This window comes from Silurus meridionalis, chromosome 21, assembly GCF_014805685.1.
Source record: "Silurus meridionalis isolate SWU-2019-XX chromosome 21, ASM1480568v1, whole genome shotgun sequence".
NCBI lineage: Eukaryota > Metazoa > Chordata > Actinopteri > Siluriformes > Siluridae > Silurus > Silurus meridionalis.
Genome location: NC_060904.1, coordinates 12,728,826 through 12,748,038, shown reverse-complemented (window position 1 = coordinate 12,748,038; position 19,213 = coordinate 12,728,826). Strand labels below are relative to the sequence as shown.

At 36.8% G+C, this 19,213-nt stretch overlaps 2 protein-coding genes across 2 annotated transcripts in view; both read right to left on the bottom strand.

The window, feature by feature from the left end:
• Positions 1 to 2,063: 2,063 nt before the first annotated feature.
• Positions 2,064 to 7,863, bottom strand: LOC124403702 (GTPase IMAP family member 8). Its single transcript, XM_046877413.1, has 4 exons — positions 7,017 to 7,863; positions 5,605 to 6,297; positions 4,824 to 5,522; positions 2,064 to 4,226 (listed from the first exon to the last, which is right to left on the bottom strand). Exons 1-4 carry the CDS (start codon positions 7,048 to 7,050, stop codon positions 3,496 to 3,498), a joined length of 2,157 nt encoding a protein of 718 aa, XP_046733369.1. The 5' UTR covers positions 7,051 to 7,863; the 3' UTR covers positions 2,064 to 3,495.
• A 3,304-nt stretch (positions 7,864 to 11,167) lies between these two features.
• Positions 11,168 to 19,213, bottom strand: part of si:dkey-12j5.1 (probable assembly chaperone of rpl4) — a 74,444-nt gene continuing 66,398 nt past the window's right edge. Inside the window, exon 11 of the mRNA XM_046877270.1 lies at positions 11,168 to 11,733. Coding sequence (XP_046733226.1) covers positions 11,530 to 11,733 — 204 coding nt within the window. The 3' untranslated portion in view covers positions 11,168 to 11,529. The remainder of the gene's footprint in view (positions 11,734 to 19,213) is intronic.

The window sequence follows — 19,213 nt, the reverse complement described above, 5'->3', positions numbered from 1 at the left end:
CATTATATGATCTGTTGCTGGTAAGATGTAGCCAATAGTATATAATGTACCAGTGCTTGTTCTGTTATAATTGATCTTAAAGGAGGTCTGAGGAACAAAACGTCATCCAAATAAAAGAAAAATTATTATGGAGCCAATATTTCCCCCTTATTCTCAAGTATATTTTCAATCTCACTACAACCCTTGGTGTGCATTACTAAGCCCTACTTTCTATAAAAGCAGGCTTTATGTTTGTTTAAACTGTATACTCTGACTATTGTGATTTTCAAATGATTCTTAGAATTTAACGAAAACAGGGGCCAAGGCAGCGGTGGTAAGGTTGGCTCCAAAAGGACAGGGAGAGTTGCTAGAAAAAGTCTGTCACAGTCAACCCCCATGTGTCCACTCTCCTGAAGAACCTCGTAAAATTTGAGTGGTATTTTATTGGTCAGTGAGTGCTTTCTACTCAGTTCACATCAACACAGCCATGGTTTTCTCCCAATCTATGTTCTAGTTTTATGTTTATATCATTGTTCTCCTGTCTATTAACATGCTACACTCCACAAAAATGTTGGTATTTCAGCTGTACAACACTAAAGAAACACATTTGTTCAATGTAAACCAGAAGGGAATATGTTCACTTGTCCCAGAAGAGGATTTGTATGCACTTTGTATAATGGTCAGCACAATCTTGGTAGACTTGGTAGACAAATAGACAAATTCTATTTGCTTAAAAACGTCAGTTTAAATTCTTTAAGAATGCTTGCTTCGAACAACTGAGTTAGGATAAGGCCACTGTGTTGTGAAATTTATTATTGTGTTGTGATTTGTCTAATTGGGGCACTTTTTTTTTTTTTTTATTTGACTGGCTAAATTTTTATTTAGATAAAAAGAAAAAAAGAAAAGGTTAGAGTCTCTTTCCTTTTAGATTATGGATTGGACTGAACTTATTTTTTCAATCCTACTGACAAATTGTAAATTTTGTATTAAAAAGGCAGCAGCACTAACAGTGGTGGCAAAATACACCATTCCCCTAAGATTACTAATAAAGATGATTAGTTATGCATGTTATGTACGGTAATTTACAACTGTAATGGGAAAAAAAGTGCGAACAAATTAAGTACAGTTCTCAGTTGTTGCTGCCTGTTAAAAAAATGTTGGGTTACATAATACATTTTCATATTTTATGCCTCTTCTTTTTATATATTTTTAATCGCTGCATGGTTTTAATTGTTTAATTTATTGTAATTGGCTGTCAAGTGCCATTGTTAATGGTCAGAAAAAAACAATAATGTGGCAGCCCTGCCACCAGTATACTGTAATTTCAATTAAATAATAACCTATATGCACTATACTGTATATTAGTACATTGTATTATAACATTAATACTGCTGAATTAAACAGTAATGTACTGTCAACCCTGCTGCCAGTAGTCTACTGTGAAATCAAGAAAATACAGTAATGTACTGTAATTTAGTAATCAGTATAATTACAGTAACATACTGTAAAATAGATAACAGTAGGAGAACTGTAAAATGAACAGCAAACTACTGGCAACCCCTGATGCCAGTATTTTACTGTTTTTTACATGACAATAATTTACAGTGTGTTTGTAATTTGGGGTTGCTTCAGCATTGTAGATTTAAAATGAAATTATTACTCAGCACCACTCCATCACCATCCTGACCAGGTTGAGGATGAATTTGTGACAATTATTCTGTATTATTCTATTCAATTATTCTATTCAATTATCCTGTATAACTGTATGCAATGTACATATTGCATATTGTAAATTCATATAGCCCACATTCTTTATACATATTGTGCCTTACACACATTCTGCACAAATATTACTTTATGTATATGTTCATATATATGTTTGTATTTATTCTTATAGTGTAGTGTACTTACTCACAAGGTCCAGCACATTTTAGCTCCAAAGAACCATAGCCATTATATATTTGCTGTACATACAGCCTTTATATTTACACTCGCAATTAGAAATATTTAACCCTCTCACCTCAATAGACAATACAGTGATGTTGATGAAAGGTAATGAAAATAAATCGAAAAAAAAACCCACGTAAATTAACAAAATATTTATTGATACATATTTGAGTTATTTTGACAACAGAAGTTGACTTAACTTTGAAGTTCAAATGAAAATTGTAACACATGAGCATATGCAGTATTATTCAACCCCCAGCTTCAGTACCTTGTGGAGCGCCCTTTAGTTTTTATAACTTCTAACAAGCGTTTTCGATAAGTGCTAACAAGCTTCTTACACCTCTCGATTGGAATTTGACGGCTTCCGTGCTCCAACTGCGTTCTTCCAATCTCACCAAAGATTTTTAATTGGATTTAAATCTGGTGACTGAGAAGGCCACTCCAGGACACTCCAGCATCTTTTCCCCAACCAAGCTTTGGTTGATTTGGAGGTGTGCTTGGGATCATTGTCTTGCTGGAAGATCCAATGATCACCAAGGTTTAATTTGTCAACACAATCAAGATTGCCAGTTCCTGCCGCAGAAAATCAGCCCCACATCATTTTTGACTCACCTCCGTGCTTGACCGTGGGCATGGTATTATTCTGGTCATAAGCCTGACCTTTTGCATGCCAGACATACCACTAGTCCATATGTCCAAAAAGTTCCAGTTTTGGTTTCATCAGTCCAGAGAACTGTTTCCCAGAACTCTGTAGTTTTATCCAAATTCCTCCTGGCATATTCTAGTCGACTCCTGATGTTCCTTGAGGTCAAGAGTGGAGTGCGTCTTGGGGTCCAGCCATGAAGTCCTTGATTATTCAGTGCACGTCTTATAGTTGCCACTGAAGCACTTGTACCAGCCTTAATCATGTCATCATGTAGCTGTCTTGCAGTCACAGGGGGGTTTTTCTTAGCTGTCCTGACTAAGTTGCTAAGGGCCCTTGATGAAATTGTGAGCTTTCTTCCACGGCCAGGCAGGTTTGCAGCTGTTCCATAAGTTTTAAACCTACTTCTAATGCTCTTAATGGTGTCTCTTGGAATGTTAAATCTTTTGAAAATCTTCTTATACCCAAGGCCCGTCAGATGTGATGAAACAATCTTCTCTCTCAGCTTTTGTGGAAGCTCTTTTGTTTTTCCCATGATTTCAACTCACCTTAAACACCTTCATGGTCGGGGTTTGTATATGCATCACAGAAGCAAATGAAGGAACGTTATAGAGTTCCCAAATATTCACTGCATATATTAAGGAATGAATAATATTTAAATACTGTGTGAATAAAATCTTCAGAGAGAACTAAAGGCATGATTAATAGTTTTGATCTAAAGCCACTGCACAGGGTAAAGCAAGCCCTTATTTTTATTCTCAAATGGTGAATAAAATTTGCCTAATCCTATAAATCTAGATACTGTGCATATAAAAACTTTGGGTTCATCTTTTTCTTATTCTTGCTAAGCAGCTACACTAATATTTTTATATTGTATTACATTACATTATATTATATTATATTATATTATATTATATTATATTATATTATATTATATTATATTGTACATCAGTAGTAAATACATCATCATCATCAGAGTCAACATCGTCAGTTTGTCTTTGTATTCCTCTTTCATTCGACTGGATATTCTCCAAATTCCTTTCTGTCTTCTGCTTCAAATCCCACATGCCTGAATGGCATGCTTTGTTTTCAGCCAGCATTTCTTCGATTTTCGTCAGGAGTTCAGAGACCTGCGTGCTACTCCTCTGGTGCTTGTTGCTGAGAATATGAAACCTGTTTCCACATTGCTCAAGAATCCACTTTAGTGCCTCACCTTCACTCTCGATGTACAACTCAATGCTCCTGTCTCCCAACCAATCCCCACAAGTGAACAAAACCATGGTCCGGTCCCAGACCGTGTCTCCGAAAAGGTTTAAGTGATCCTTCACAGCTCTTTTCTCTTCTTCTTGAAAAGAACTGTCTAGGCGGATGACCAGTAAAAAGCTGACTGGGCCTGGAGGGGTCAGGAAGACACTCTGTAGAATTTCCTGTTTGGTAAATTGTGGTGTTTCTTCTATTGGAAGACGTTTCCACCATCCTGGTGTGTCTATCACAATGAGTAATCTTCCTTCTACATATCCTTTTTTCTTTACACACCGGGAAGTTCTTTTGATTCCAAAATCTGTTGCGCCTAGAATGGTATTGCTTGCTGATGTTTTACCGGCTTCACCGTACCCCAGCAAAACGAGGCTGAGCTCAGTCAGATATTGTCCAGCACCTACCAGAACAGAATGATATGGACTAATCAGGAAACATACATGATCTACACTAGGGATGGAAGCAAATATAAATATGAATGCAGCAAATTAAACAGATTTTCTAAGCAGATACAAATGCCAGGGGGAAAAAGAAACTAAGGGAAACTAGAATTGTGCATCTGGGACACAGCAAAAATGTTTTTTTATGTTTTCAATACTAATGCAGGCACAAAAAAATGCATTGTCATCCTTAGTACCTGCCATGTCAGGATTCCACTGCTTTAAAATAGACTATTGATTTGTTAGATATTTTGGGAATTAAAACCGAACAAATTTATTAGAATATATCACAGTGTGAACAACAATTCACTGCATGAACATAATAAACAGTCCCATGGGTTTTTCTAATCCATTTTTGACCATAGTAATCATTCCACCTCTATTTAGTCTTCCCAGGGAATTCAGGAACATGTTGGTAAGATTTGTATGTTATTAAAAAACTATCTAACCTATAAAACAAATCCTTCACTTTTAGGCCATGCCCCCAACTCATATATTTGCCATATATCAAATTTCTTATCTTTTAATATATGCATACACATGAATCACAAACATACCTTTCACTGAGCTTATCGTCCTTCTATGTTTCGCCTTCACTTTCATCTTGGATTTTTTTTCCATTAATCTCCATTTCCGCCTCACTTCCTTCAAAGTCCTTGGGTGCATTTCATAATACCGGCCTTGATTTTCTGCCACCATCTCCTCGACCTTCTTAAACAGCTCTGTGACCTGACCGCCATCGAGCAAATTTTTGTTATTGAGAACGTGATACCGGTTTCTACATTTTGCCGCGAGCAACTTTAAGTCGTTCCCTTCACCCTCAATGTACTGCTCAACTGTCAGGTCACAAAGCAAATCTCCATGAGTGAAGAGAAGGATAGTGTGGTTCCATGCTTGTTCGCCAAGTAAGCCCACGTGTTCTTCCAATGATTTCATCTCTTCGTTTCTGAATTTCATATCTAAGCGCAGAGTCAAGAGTAATGCATGTGGTCCTGGTGGACACAGACAAGTGCTGCGTAATATTTCTTGCTTGTCCAGTTCTGCTGTATCTCTTGCTTCGAGGGTCTTCCACCATCCTGGGGTGTCCAGGACAGTGATAACTTTTCCAGCAACCTCACTCTGAGTTTTCACACATTGTGAAGTTCTCTTCAAGTTAATGTTCTCTCTTCCAAATATATTATTCCTGACAGAACTTTTTCCAGATCTCCGAAAGCCCAACAATACTATTCTAATGTTGGACAGAGAGCAGTCCTGGCCTGGTAGACAAAAAAAGTAATATATAATAAGATATTTTAGAAATATTACCTAAAAAAAAATGCTGATTTTTTAGATTCTTACCTTCATGCAAATTTCTATGTTCCTGTACCATTTTCCTGCTCTTCTCCGCTTTCTCCTCTGCCACCCTCCTTATATCTTTGACATCGCACAAACACTTTTGATCCATTTTAAACCATGAGCCGCCATTTCCAGCCACCATATCCTCAATCATCTCAAGCAGCTCCTTCACCTGAGTACCATTGTATCGATCAATGTTCAAAATGTGATAGCGGTTCCCACATTTTCCAACAAGCCACCACAGGAAGGTTTCTCCTTCACTGCTGACGTGCTGCTCAACTGCTTGATCTTGAAGACGATCACCGTAAGTGAAAACAACTACTGTGTGCTTCCAGACGTCCTTCCCAAGAAGCTCCATGTGTTGCTGCGCTGCTCTTTTGTTTTTGTCGGTGTATGATGCATCCACACGGATGACCAGAAGAACAGCATGGGGTCCTGGTTGACAATAAGCCACGCTTAACACCAGCTCCTGTTTTTGAAACTCAGGAGTCTCATGCAGAAGAAAGTTCTTCCACCAGCCAGGACTGTCAACTAAAGTGACCAGTCTTCCAGCTGCGACTCCGCGGATCCTTGTGCACTGAGCTGTACTCTTTGGGGATGAGGTCTCTCTGCACAAAATCATGTTTGCCAAAGAGGTTTTTCCGGCTCCTTTATTCCCAAGCAGCACAATCCTGAACTCAGAGATAAACTGCACACCTGATGGAGCAGAAGATGAAATCATTTTAACCTCGTATTAATATCCAGAGCTTATTCAAATATTCAGACCGCCAACCTACAGAATAAAGTTAACAAAGTACAGTTTCCTTCCTCAGTCTGCATATTCTATCCCTGATTTTTTAACAGCTTGTAGGTATGTGCTTGTTAAGCCTCAGTAATATCAAGCTGCCACTCTTGGGCCCTTAAGCAAGGCCCTTAACCCTCTAGGAGTGCTGTATCATGGCTGAGGATGGTTCCATGATGTTACAAGTGAAACTGTGCTATAATGTACATATATGTAAAAAGCACCTTTACTTTTTACATACATTGATTGCAGACATTCTTTTGATTATTTTTTGGTTAAATATTTTTTTAATATTGTAATGCAATCATTTCACGGGATCAATAAAGTATATCTAAGTCTAAGTCTAAGAGTGACATACAAAAATGCTTTGAAAACCCGACTACTAAATACTTTTTGGTTCATTAGTACACAGACTAAGAATATGGATAGCCTGTTTGAATACTTTTGGTCTTTCAGTAAACTGGACTTGGACTTAATTTACTAACTCTAAAAATTATCTTCAGAGAAGCATCATAGATTCTAATATAGAACTGTGCCTCAAACCTAAAATTCCAGTATGTTGTATTTTTAAAGCTTATAAAGAGTCCTTGAGCCAACTACTAAAACATATAAAAAATAACTGCAAGACACTTACCAAACTGAGGACTTGAACCAAATGAAGCCATCATTCATACTTCGTCGTTATTCTCACTTATCCTGAGCATGCAGTTGAATATTCAATATTATTCAAATATAAAACAAATAAAAAAAAAATTAATATCTTGTTACAGCGAAGCAATATACGTGAATGCAATCATTTTAAATAAAAATAATAGAAAGCGATTATTTTGGTGGATTTTTCCAATTACGCTCACTACTCAAGGATACATTAGGAAGTGAAGTAAAGCATGTATGCTTTCTGTACACAAACCGCCTGAACCAGCAGGTTAGGTGATAAGATTTTTTTTTGCACATGCTCAGTAGAAAACTTTTATTTACCTAAACAGTTTTTTTGTTTAATGTTTAGCAAGGTCAATGCAAACTAGGCCCTTCAGCCATCGCATAAAACATAATGAGTGTTTTGCTTGATAACCTTCAGCCTCGTCCTCTGCTTGTCCTTTATGTTTTTTGTATGTTGGCAAAATAAATGAATGCTTTCAGCCTTTGGTAAATGATGAAAGGGCAGTGTTGTTGTTTTTTGTTTGTTTGATGCATTATTATGCGTAGTTATATACGTTCGCTGTTCAATATGATAAGAACACCTGTGCGCTTGCTTATTCATGCAATTATCCAGTCATCCAATAATGCTGCACCAGCGCAATGCATTCAATCAGGTGAATTAGGGTCAAGAGCTTCAGTGACTTTGACTTTGTCATGGTGGTTGGTGCCAGTAGGTCTGGTTTGAGCAGTTTAGAAACAGCTGATCTAGGATTTTATCACAAAACAATCTCTTGAACTTGCACAATGCCAATCTGTGGGTGAAAATACCTTCCTGCTGAGGTTAAATGAAAATTGCTGGATTGTTTTGAATAGCTAGAAAATATCATTTACCACCATAGTGAGCAGAAAAGCGTCTTGGAATGTCAGACCTGTTTCAGTAAGCCATTTATTGTTCAGCATAGGACTAGTTGAGGGAATTATGTCTCAGACAGGTTGTGTCTCAGACCTCCACCTCTGTTGAGAGAGGGATTTTCCACCTGGACATAGATGGCCTTCTCTCTCAAACCATCTATCTTCTCTGTCAAAAAATGTGTACCTTTCCGTCCTCAAAAGTGTGCTTCAGATGCAAGTACATGGCGGATTTTGGTCCTGAGGAGTTGCCTCTGCTCTGTTGGTACATCCTACTATGTAGTGGTTATTTTGTCTCTCCAATGTAGTGCTTTGGACACTCTTCACTGCACTGGACTGAGTAAACTGTGTACATTTTAATGGCATGAAAAAACAAAATAGCCTAATCATCGCTAAAAAAGGCTTTACCATATTACAGGTGCATCTTAATTAATTAGAACATCATTAAAAAGTGGATTTATTTTAGTAATTCAATACAAAAAGAAGTAAAACTTGTATATTACATAGATTCATCACACACAGACTGATATCTTTCAAGTGTTTATTTCTTTTAATTGTGATGATTTTGGCTCACATTTAACAAAAACCCATCTTAGAAATTAGAAAACTTTATAAGACCAATTAAAAAAACTTTTGTAGTGAATTTGGTAGGGGCTTCTTTTGCTTTAATTACTGCCCTAATTCGGTGTGGCATGGAGGTGAACAGTCTGTGGCACTGCTGAGTATGCGGTATGGAAGCCCAGGGTTCTTTGACAGTGGCCTTCAGCTCATTTGCTCATTTTTCTTTTTGGTTTCTTGTTTCTCATTTTGCTCTTGACAATACACCATAGATTCTTTATGGGGTTCAGGTTCCAAGTTTGCTGGCCAGTCAAGCACACCAACACCATGGTCATTTAACCATCTTTTGGCAGTGTGGGCAGGTGCCAAATCCTCCTGGAAAATGAAATGAGCATCTCCATAAAGCTGGTCAGCTTAGGAAAGCATGAAGTGCTCTAAAACTTCCTGGTAGACAGCTGTACTGACCTTGGACTTGATAAAACACAGTGGACCAACACCAGTAGATGACATGACTCCCCAAACCACCACTGACTGTACAAACTTTACACTAGACCTCAAGCAACTTGGATTCTGTGCCTCTCCTTTCTTCCTCCAGACTCTGTGACTTTTATTCCAAATGAAATGCTAAATTTTCTTTCCTTTCATCTGAAAAGACAACCTTGGCCCACTGAGCAACAGTCCAGTCCTTTTTGTCCTTTGCCCAGGTAAGACACCTCTGACGTTGTCTCTGATTCAGGAGTGGCTTGACACAGGGAATGCGTCAGTTGTAGCTCATGAATACGTCTGTGTGTGGTGGCTTGAAGCACTGACTCCAGCTGCAATCCACTCTTTGTGAATCTTTCCCAAATTCTTGAATGGGTTTCATTTCACCTTTTTCTACCACATTTTTTACTACCATTCAACTTTCCATTAATGTGCTTGTATACAGCACTCTGTGAACAGCAGCTTCTTTAGCGATTACCTTTTGTGTCTTACCCTCCATGTGCAGGGAGTCAATGATCATCATCTGGACAACTGTCAAGTCAGCAGTCTTCCCCCATGATTTTGGAGCGTGAACCAGACTGAGACACCATTTAAAGGCTCAACCTTTGCAGGTGTTTGGATTTAATGAGCAGATTAGAGTGTGACATCACGAGTCTCCAATATTTAGGTTTTTCACAATATTCTAATTTTCTCAGATACTGAATGTTGGGTTTTCATTAGCTGTAAGCCATAATCATCAAAATAAAAAAATGAACACGAAATATCAGTCTGTGTGTCATGAATCTATATAATATACGAGTTTCACTTTTTGTATAAAATTACTAAAAGAAATAAACTTTTTAATGATATTCTAATTTATTGAGATGCACCTGTATATACTATACAATACTATGGATTGTATTTTCAGTAACAAAAGAAGGGTTGGCTTCACCAGCCAGCAATTAATTGGGAACTTAAATGAGTCATACAGTCTAGCCTCAGTAATAGCTTTTATATTGCAAAGAAAGAATAACCATGCTGAGGACAGGACAGAGGACTTGGACCTTGAGAGAGCTCAGCATGATAATGAGGCAATAATGAAGTAATGCAAATACGGGCTTTCAGTAAAGCACACAATTTTTTTTCCCAACTCCCTGTATCACATTTGCTTTAAGATTCAATTCATTCCATGGTAAAGAACAGTGCTTCGAATTATATATATATATTTATATATATGGACAAATATATGGATAAAAGTTTCTGGGCACCTGAAAATAGAAATTGTATGTACTTTATAAACATCCAATATTACATTTAGTCCTCATTTGCTGTTAGGATGTAGAGTGATGTAGTTTGAGGATGCAGTCAGTGTTTCAATTCATCTCAAAGGTGTTCAATAGGCTTGAGGTCAGAGCTCTATAGCACACAATTAAAAATCCACTCTAACCCATGAAAACCAGTTCTTCATGGACTTTGCTTTGTGTGCAGACAGAACCCCCCCCCTACAAACACCCTTGTGGATGAATGAGCCAAAATCTCCACAAGCACACTGCAAAATCTAGTGGAACATTTCAGAAGAGTGGAGATTTTTATAACATTAAACAGGGTCTAATATGTTTAAAAAAAACACATACAAATCTTATACTCAGTTGTCTGCAAACTTTTTGTCCCTATACCATGTATAAATTTTACTAACTAAATTCTATTCCATTTTATTGTATTATATTATATGGTAAATTATTTTACCATATAATTTATTCCTCTATTCTACACTTATCCTTTTTATTTTGTATTCAATTTCATGTCCAGAACATTTCACTGCTGTTTTTGTGGTATGTACAGTAACATTTTCTTTGGCATGCCCTTAAGGGAATTAAATGTTGACTGGTGTAAAGCCACTTTGTGAGTGTCTATTGTATAAAACAGCAAACGGTATTAAATTAATAAGACTTGTGTTATACTAAATAGAACTCGTCCTTTTATGTCTTGGGATCTTGCTGCACTTTTATCCCCTCTTTTTGCTGCCTTCAATTAAAATAGATTAATTTGGAAGGGAATTAGCATTTGTTTGACAAATAATGGCATCATATGCATCAGATAAAAGATTGCAATCAGATAAAAGATTGTAATAATGATACAGTATATTTGATTAACAGAGACTATTTTCATTATTAGCCTGATAGACACTTCTGAAAAGAAAAACACGAGAGTAGCATCTGATTTAAAAACCATTTTTAATCCCTGGTGGCATTTCTGATCCACTGCATACATCCCACCATGAAAATATGTATAATCAGGATTACAAAATGATGAATAAAGTCACCATGTGATAAGAAATGTCAACAGATAACACTTTTATTGTCCTCGCTCTCTTTTTTTCTTTCAAGAAACTTGACATGTCTGGATAAAAATATATCCATTCTTTCCTTTCTTTCTTCTGTACCTTCTTCTTTAAAGATGACGGGACAAACGAACGGTTGCCGAAATTGTCTGCGAAACCAGGATTTAAAACTGGACACAACAGAATACAAAGTAGAAAGGAACAAGAGACAGGAGTTAAATTATAGATTTGCACTCATTCAGTGCTCCATGGATTCATCATCATCATCTTCATCGTTATCCTCATCCTCACTGCACTGAATAAAGTCATCTCCGATGTCGTCAATCGAGGGCCCGGCTTCGTCCCCATCGTCTTCGGCGACTAATTCTCCTCCAAGTTCTTGTAAGAGCTGCTCGGTGTGCTCCAACATGGGCGCATCCTCACAATGCAGCTTCGTGTAGAGCTGGAACACACACAGAGAGATTATTTTGATCAGTATGTTCATCACCAGACACCATACTGGCATAGATTCTGGAAGTCTATGGAATCCTAATGTTCATCAAGTGTTCTTCCCAAGATATTTCATCAGTTGGTGCTTTGAAATGACACTCCAAATATCTTCAATAGAGGTACAACTAGGTTGAAATCTGGTCACCGTCAACCCACCGCTTTAGGTTTACATTATTTTCATCTACATCAGAGTATCGTGAGCTGTTGTGGCCAGTATATGGGGGTTTGTCAACCAGGAACTTCTATCAGGACGAAAGCGTATCATCAGGGCCTGAAGTAGGGACCTGCACGGGTACGGATTTTTTTTAGTCCTGCCTTCTCCTGTAGAAAAACTTATTTTCCTTCTGCCCACAAAAGCCTGAAGGTAAAAAAGTAGTTTTATTTTCAATGCAGTGACTGCTTCTTCTCGCTACTCAGCTTTTTTTTGTTTCACGTGCTTCCCTTTTGAATATAAATAAAAAAAAATGTATATTTGTTATAATATTTGTTGTTAGTAATTTCTAAAAAAAAAATACATACACACACACACACACACACACACACACACACACACACACACACACACATTCACCCGCAACCGGAACACACGAGTATTTTACCGCCCGCACCCACATTCACCCGTCAAATCTTGTCCTGAGCAGCACTCGTTTGCGTCGTGCGTTCTGCTTCAGGCTAGAGACCTGTACTGCTGAAGGCTGAACACATTTTGAGAGCGTTCTAGTACTCTGTATTGTTTGTATATTGTTTGTACTTTTAAAAAACTAACTAACTTATGAAAAAGTAACTCAGGACTCATATGACTCCTGAATTCTCATTAACACCAACCACTGTTGTTCTTACTGTTAGGGTGCAAGGAAGACATGTTTTCAGAATGTTGTACATTCTGGCACAGTAGGTGGTGGAATGAACTTCCACTTGATGTCAGAACAGCTGACTTCTGAAGACCTAACTCCAATCAGGCATAACATTACAACATTATGAGCATGAACAACTTTTTATTATCTCTGATTATCTCTTCATCATGGCACTTGTTTGTGCGTGAAATATATATGAGGCAGCAAGTGAACATTTTCTCCACAAATTTAATGTGTTAGAAGCAGGAAAAATGGGCGAGCGTAAGGAATTGAGGCGAGTTTGACGACGGCCAAATTGTGACGTCTAGACGACTGGGTCAGAGCATCTCCAAAACTGCAGCTCTTGTGTTGTGTTTCTGGTCTGCAGTGGTCAGTATCTATAAAAAGTGTTCCAAGGAAGGAACAGCAGTAAACCAGGAACAGGGTCATGGGCAGCCAAGGCTCAATGATGGTGAGCGAAGGCCTGTGTGTCCAACAGATGAGCTAATGTAGCTCAAAGTTTTAGATTGAAGGTATTAAGCCAAATAATAAACCAGCATCGGAATTGCTACGTCTACAAGTGCCATAAATGAAAATGAATTAATGAATAACCACTTAATTGAACTTCCAATAAAAACAGAGATTTGTGGCATGAGATCTGGATGGCGGTAATTTAATAAAGAGTACCACCACTAACCAATCAGAGTCACGCACCGTTGAAAAGCCCCCTACCAAGAGGCGTATGCAAGTATTGTGCATAGATAGACCATGATTGACAAAAAGTTAAAAAAAACGTTTTTGCTAACAAGTTCACTGGCTCTGCATGTTTAGAATGTTGTTACATTCAATGCTTTTGGCACAAATATAATTCCATATGTCCCTTTGCTCCACTTTCTTAGTAACACACACATTTCACAGCACTAATGAATTTGGTTCCACATCAAGTTGCTGCCAAAATACAGGGTATACCGATTTTCCCTAGTGTGTCCTCTTAGAGCGTTTTGTGTTGAGATGGTAAAAAAACATAATTTACAAGTACAAAAATAATTAAGAGGTGACAGAGTAAGAAATTCAGCACACACACACACACACACACACACACACACACACACACACACACACACACAAAATAAAAAATACTAAAAACAGAACATTTCACAATAATCTGATGCACAGCAAAACTGGCTAAAAGAGTTACGACCAATTAGCCTTTAAGATCAAACACATGATTTATACAGTCCAGTGATGAATGGGAGTGCCATACTGCAGAGTAATAAAACGATCATAAAGACACTCTCCACTGATCAATCATAAGCAACTGCAGACATCGAGGCAACAGTCACAGCGTCTCTCATTACCAAGATTAAATAATGGATAAGGCTTCGAGTTTGCCAGAATGGAGCTACACTGAACACCCAGGTCATCGCTCAAACTCATACACACACATACACACACCTGGTCAGAAGTAAAAACTCATCTGCTGTTCTCGCTCATCTGCCTCATTGCATGTTCCAAGGTGCTTTTCTGCTCACAATGGTTCTACTGAATGGTAACTATATATATAGTAATTCCACACTTTACCGCGGTTCGAATCTGGCGCCCGCGGTTTATCATGGAATTGCATTTGCCACATTACGAATTTCTTTGCCTGATTTTTCCGGTCTCTCGTGGATAGACCAAAAAACGTATAGGGAATATGTTGGAATAATAAATTATAATTTATTATGGTGGAATCATAAAATGTATTAATAAAAATATAATAATTAATTATAAAATGAAGTTTTGGAACGTAACCACCACGATAAACAGGGAGTACTGTATATATATATATATATATATATAAAACTGATATAAGGGACACATTATAAAAGACATTCTTTGTCAACTCTAGACAACAATGTGTATGAAAATTCCAGGAAGTTTCTGAACTGGTCAAAACAGACCATATGACACCAACAAGCTCCCAACAGTTACTAATTTTACAGTCCCCCCCGTAATGTTTAATGTATCTTATCAAATGAAGTCATTGCCTGTTTTTGTCAAAATTTCCATACAAGCTTTAAACTTCTATGTATTATTATTATTAATCCTCAAAAACGGCTTCACTCGCTCACACACACGCACATGTACACACAAGGCCCTAAGGCCAAAGGAAAATTCAGCGATCATAAAGCCTCATACTGTGAATTTAAATGTGTAATTATCCACAGAGACAGCCAGCCCACGCACAAACACACTCAAGGTTCGGCCGACTTCAAAAAGCTTTTCTCGCACATCTGAACATAAAGGGTTAATAGAATACAGAAAGCAACATTTGCTGACATTTAGTGTTAAATTGAATTAGCAGAGAGAGAGCGAGAGAGAGAGCGAGAGAGAGAGAGAGAGAGAGAGAGATGAAGCCCGAACCAGAGCCAAAAAGATTCATCTAACAAAGAACAAATATTTTTGTAATGTAAGCAGCTTGAAGCAAATTGCCGAAAAATTAAAGCTAAATGTCTCTGCTGTTAATTCCTCAGCCAGTTTTATTAGTCTGCAGGCCCAGGCTAGATACTACATTATAGCTGTAATAAGTGCGTTACAGAGCGACTTACTAATGGCTCCTGCAAATATTTTATCTCTTTAAACATGTGGATTTAAACTACAAACAGCTTTGTGTGTCTGTAGAATAGAATAGAATAGAATAGAATAGAATAGAATAGAATAGAATGGAATGGAATGGAATGGAATGGAATGGAATGGAATGGAATGGAATAGAATGGAATGGAATGGAATGGAATAGAATGGAATGGAATAGAATAAAATAGAATGGAATGGAATGGAATGGAATGGAATAGAATAGAATAGAATAATATGGAATGGAATGGAATAGAATAAAATAGAATAGAATAATATGGAATGGAATGGAATGGAATAGAATAGAATAGAATAGAATAGAATGGAATGGAATAGAATAGAATAGAATAGAATAGAATAGAATAAACTGGAATAGAATAGAATAGAATAAAATAGAATAGAATAATATGGAATGGAATGGAATGGAATGGAATAGAATAGAATAATATGGAATGGAATAGAATGGAATGGAATACATGCTCTTTCCCCCTGATGGACTATTTGGCAGGAGATTCTTGATCTAAAGCCGACCATAATGATCGTAATGTGATAATGCACCATCTCTCCCTTAAAGCTATGCTAGGAAGATTCAGATTTATCCTGTTTTCCTGTTCTTTCCTTTTTTTTTTTATAAACGTGTGTGTATATGCATTTAAAATGGCAAGAATAGAACATAATTAAATAAGTCAAATCATTAAAAATAAATATGATGGAATAATATTTTAAATTCAAATGAAATTAAATGAAAATAAATAAAAGCGGAAAAGTTTCTGGCTATTGTTTAAATGTACAAATATGGTAAATCTGCTGTATAACTACTTGCGTTATTCGACAGTTCTCACCAGGATAGTAATAAATAAATTATTTATATATAAAGGTGTACACAGAGTACAGATGACCTTGGGGTTAGAATGCATGTGTAAATCTGTAGTCAATGCTTTAAATCGGACACACTTCATTTAGCCGTTGCTATAGTCGCGATACCTTACTGTGTCCAATTGAGTAATGGGAGCCTTTGTTCACTTTGCACGCCCTAATTCTCTCTGACAGGAGAAGGTCAGTGAAAGGGTTTGCCGTGGATTTAGAACAAGTGGGTGGAATAGAAAAACAGTATTAAATAAATAAACAAACAAAAACAAATTATCATAATTCCCACATTCTAAGCACTCATGAGGCAATTTGTGATTTACGTTTTGCAATTTTCACATCAATTTCATTACATTTATTTTTTGCAGACATTGATGCCTTTCTAAATATAGGTGATATTAATATACGGATAGAAATAAGCTAGATAGAGAGAGAGCTTGGTACTTTACAAGTATAATTCTGTCATGTATATAAGGAGATGATGTTTTGTGTATGCATGCTATCAGAGTGTACACTCTTGGATCTATCTCCACATACAGCCTGTTTTATTAAAGTTTTATACTTATTTAGTGTCTGGGTTGATTTACATAAAGGCATTACAGATTTAGCAAAAGGCGTGTGTGTGTGTGTGTGTGTGTGTGTGTGTGAGACAGCGAGTGCTTTCAAAATAAAAGTGGTACAATTTTCAAAGAAGACAGCATTAAATGACATACAAGCGCAGCAGAACAATGTATTAATAGTAATGAACCTGATATATGAATTATATTAAAAAATCTTTTTACAATATATTTGAACGTTTTTGATTTAATAGTTTCTTTTGTACTAGTGTACATCTGCATATCTAAACCATTACTGCATCATTATTATTGTTTACTGTGCTGGGCTGCTGTATGGAAGTGGGAAAAAAAAAGGAAAAAAATATTATTAAGGTAAAAAAAAAGAAAAAAAGAAATGAAATGACATTTAGAGACTGTGAAAGAAAAAAAACTGTGTGTGAAAAGTTTCTCTGGCCGGATGACACCAAAACTGCTCCTTTGGGCCTTGGCACAAAGCGTTACATTTATGCCATCCAGACCGTGAAGCATGGTGGTGGCGGTATCATGTTGTAGGGATGGATTTCGGAAAATGGCTGGGGATTTCTGCTTTTTCTCTTTGTGCCTTTCTCTCTGTGTTAGGCATATTGTTTATATGAAAAGATGAAAAGATTTATGTCAAGTTCTAGTTTGTAATAAAAATACATAAACACTTCTCTGTTAGAATTTGTAGCGGTTGAAATTGATCTTAAGACCTATAAAAGGAAATAACATTGATCTGATGGCAGCATTTCACTGAGCTCTTTGAGAACAGCAGGTTTAAACAATTTGTCATAGTTTTGAATGACCGCAAATGCAGCAATGCTGTTTAGTTTGGAGATTAAAATAAGGCTGTGCTTCAGTACACTGTAGTGAATATGGCGGTAGCATATTGTTTAGAAGAATAATAGCCTTTATTTGTCACATATACATTACTGCTCAGTGAAGTTCTCAGAGCACAGGGTCAGCCACAATACAGCACCCCTGGAGCACAGAGGGTTAAGGGCCTTGCTCAAGGGCCCAAGCGTGGTCAAGCCAATCCCAGAGCCAGCCAGAGCCACCACCAAGTGCCCATGTTAGGAACATGTTAGCGGTGATACTATTTCCTTTATATCCTAAAAACTCCTTTAGGCATTTTTAATAATAATAATAACTGATCACACCTACAAGCCTGAAATGAACATATTTTCTCAGTGTTCATTTTCCATCCTACTCTCTCTGCTTCAATCAATTAGATTAGATTATGATCAATGACTTGTCCCTGACTTGTCTCCTCCCTAAATCACCATGTCCAAGCTTTTATCTCTGACTCTCAGCACCTTCCTTTATCGCATGCTCTCTCACTCCTCTACTGATGGACTACTTGGCAGGAGATGCTTGATCCAAAGCTGACCGTAACGTCATGCACCACATGTACACTGGTTTACAGGAAGTTATTCTAATAACACAGATTTCTCCTGTTCTCCTGGTCATTCTTTCTTTTTAAAACGAGTGTGTGCACTTAAACCTTAAGCAGTGTGTTTCCTAGAGATGCAGAGAAAATGATAAGACAAGATTAAGATCTTCGTTACTATTATTATTATTATTATTATTATTATTATTATTATTATTATTATCATTATTATTATTATTATTATTACTACTACTACTTTTAATACTGTTTTGATTTATTTGTTCATTTATTAATTTATTGATTTATTTGGTGTTGCCATTGTAAAATTTTGATATAATTATCATCATTTTATAATGTTTATGATTATTTAGACTTTTAAATTGTAAGAATTGTTAATAGGAAAAATGACAGTCTACTTTGAGTAATTAAAGTTGCAGTTTTTTAAGAAAACTTTCTGGATAAAAAACAAATAAACGGGGTAAACAGCATGTGCTCGCCTTTAATAAGAACATCTGTACACCTGCACATTAATGAAGTTTTCAAATATGCCAAACATGTGGCAGCAATGCAATGCACAAGATCATGCAGATCCATGTGCCAGACTAGCTGGTTCGAGTATTTCGAGTATAACTTCTCTCCAAGGATTTTTGGATGCAGAAATCTCTAGAGCTTCCACAGAAAAAAATTTTCAGCAGTAGATCAACACATCTGAATTCATTCCAGTCAGAAAAAGAAGGAGGAATCTGATGCTAAAGCACAGGTTATCCAAAACAAGGCAGTTGAAGATTGTAAAAACATCACATGGCCGCCTTCTATTGTTCAGTCACTGTGCCCTAAAGCATTACAAAGCCCTAGTCTTGAAATTCTGTTACTGTGCACTGACTGATCATAAAAAAACCTGTGTAAGGGGAATATGGACACTAAGAATACATATTAAAATATCCTATATGTATATATTTGCAAGACCTTGCATTAAACGAATTATTTACTATATTATATTATCTGGAGCAAATGATATTGATACAATCCTGTATTTAATTTGAGCAGTTGAGGGTTAAGGGCTTTTCTCAGGGGCACAGTAGTGTCAGCTTTGTAGTTTTATGAATTAAGCTCACAACTTCTCATCAGAAATCCAACATCTTAACCAGTAACCTG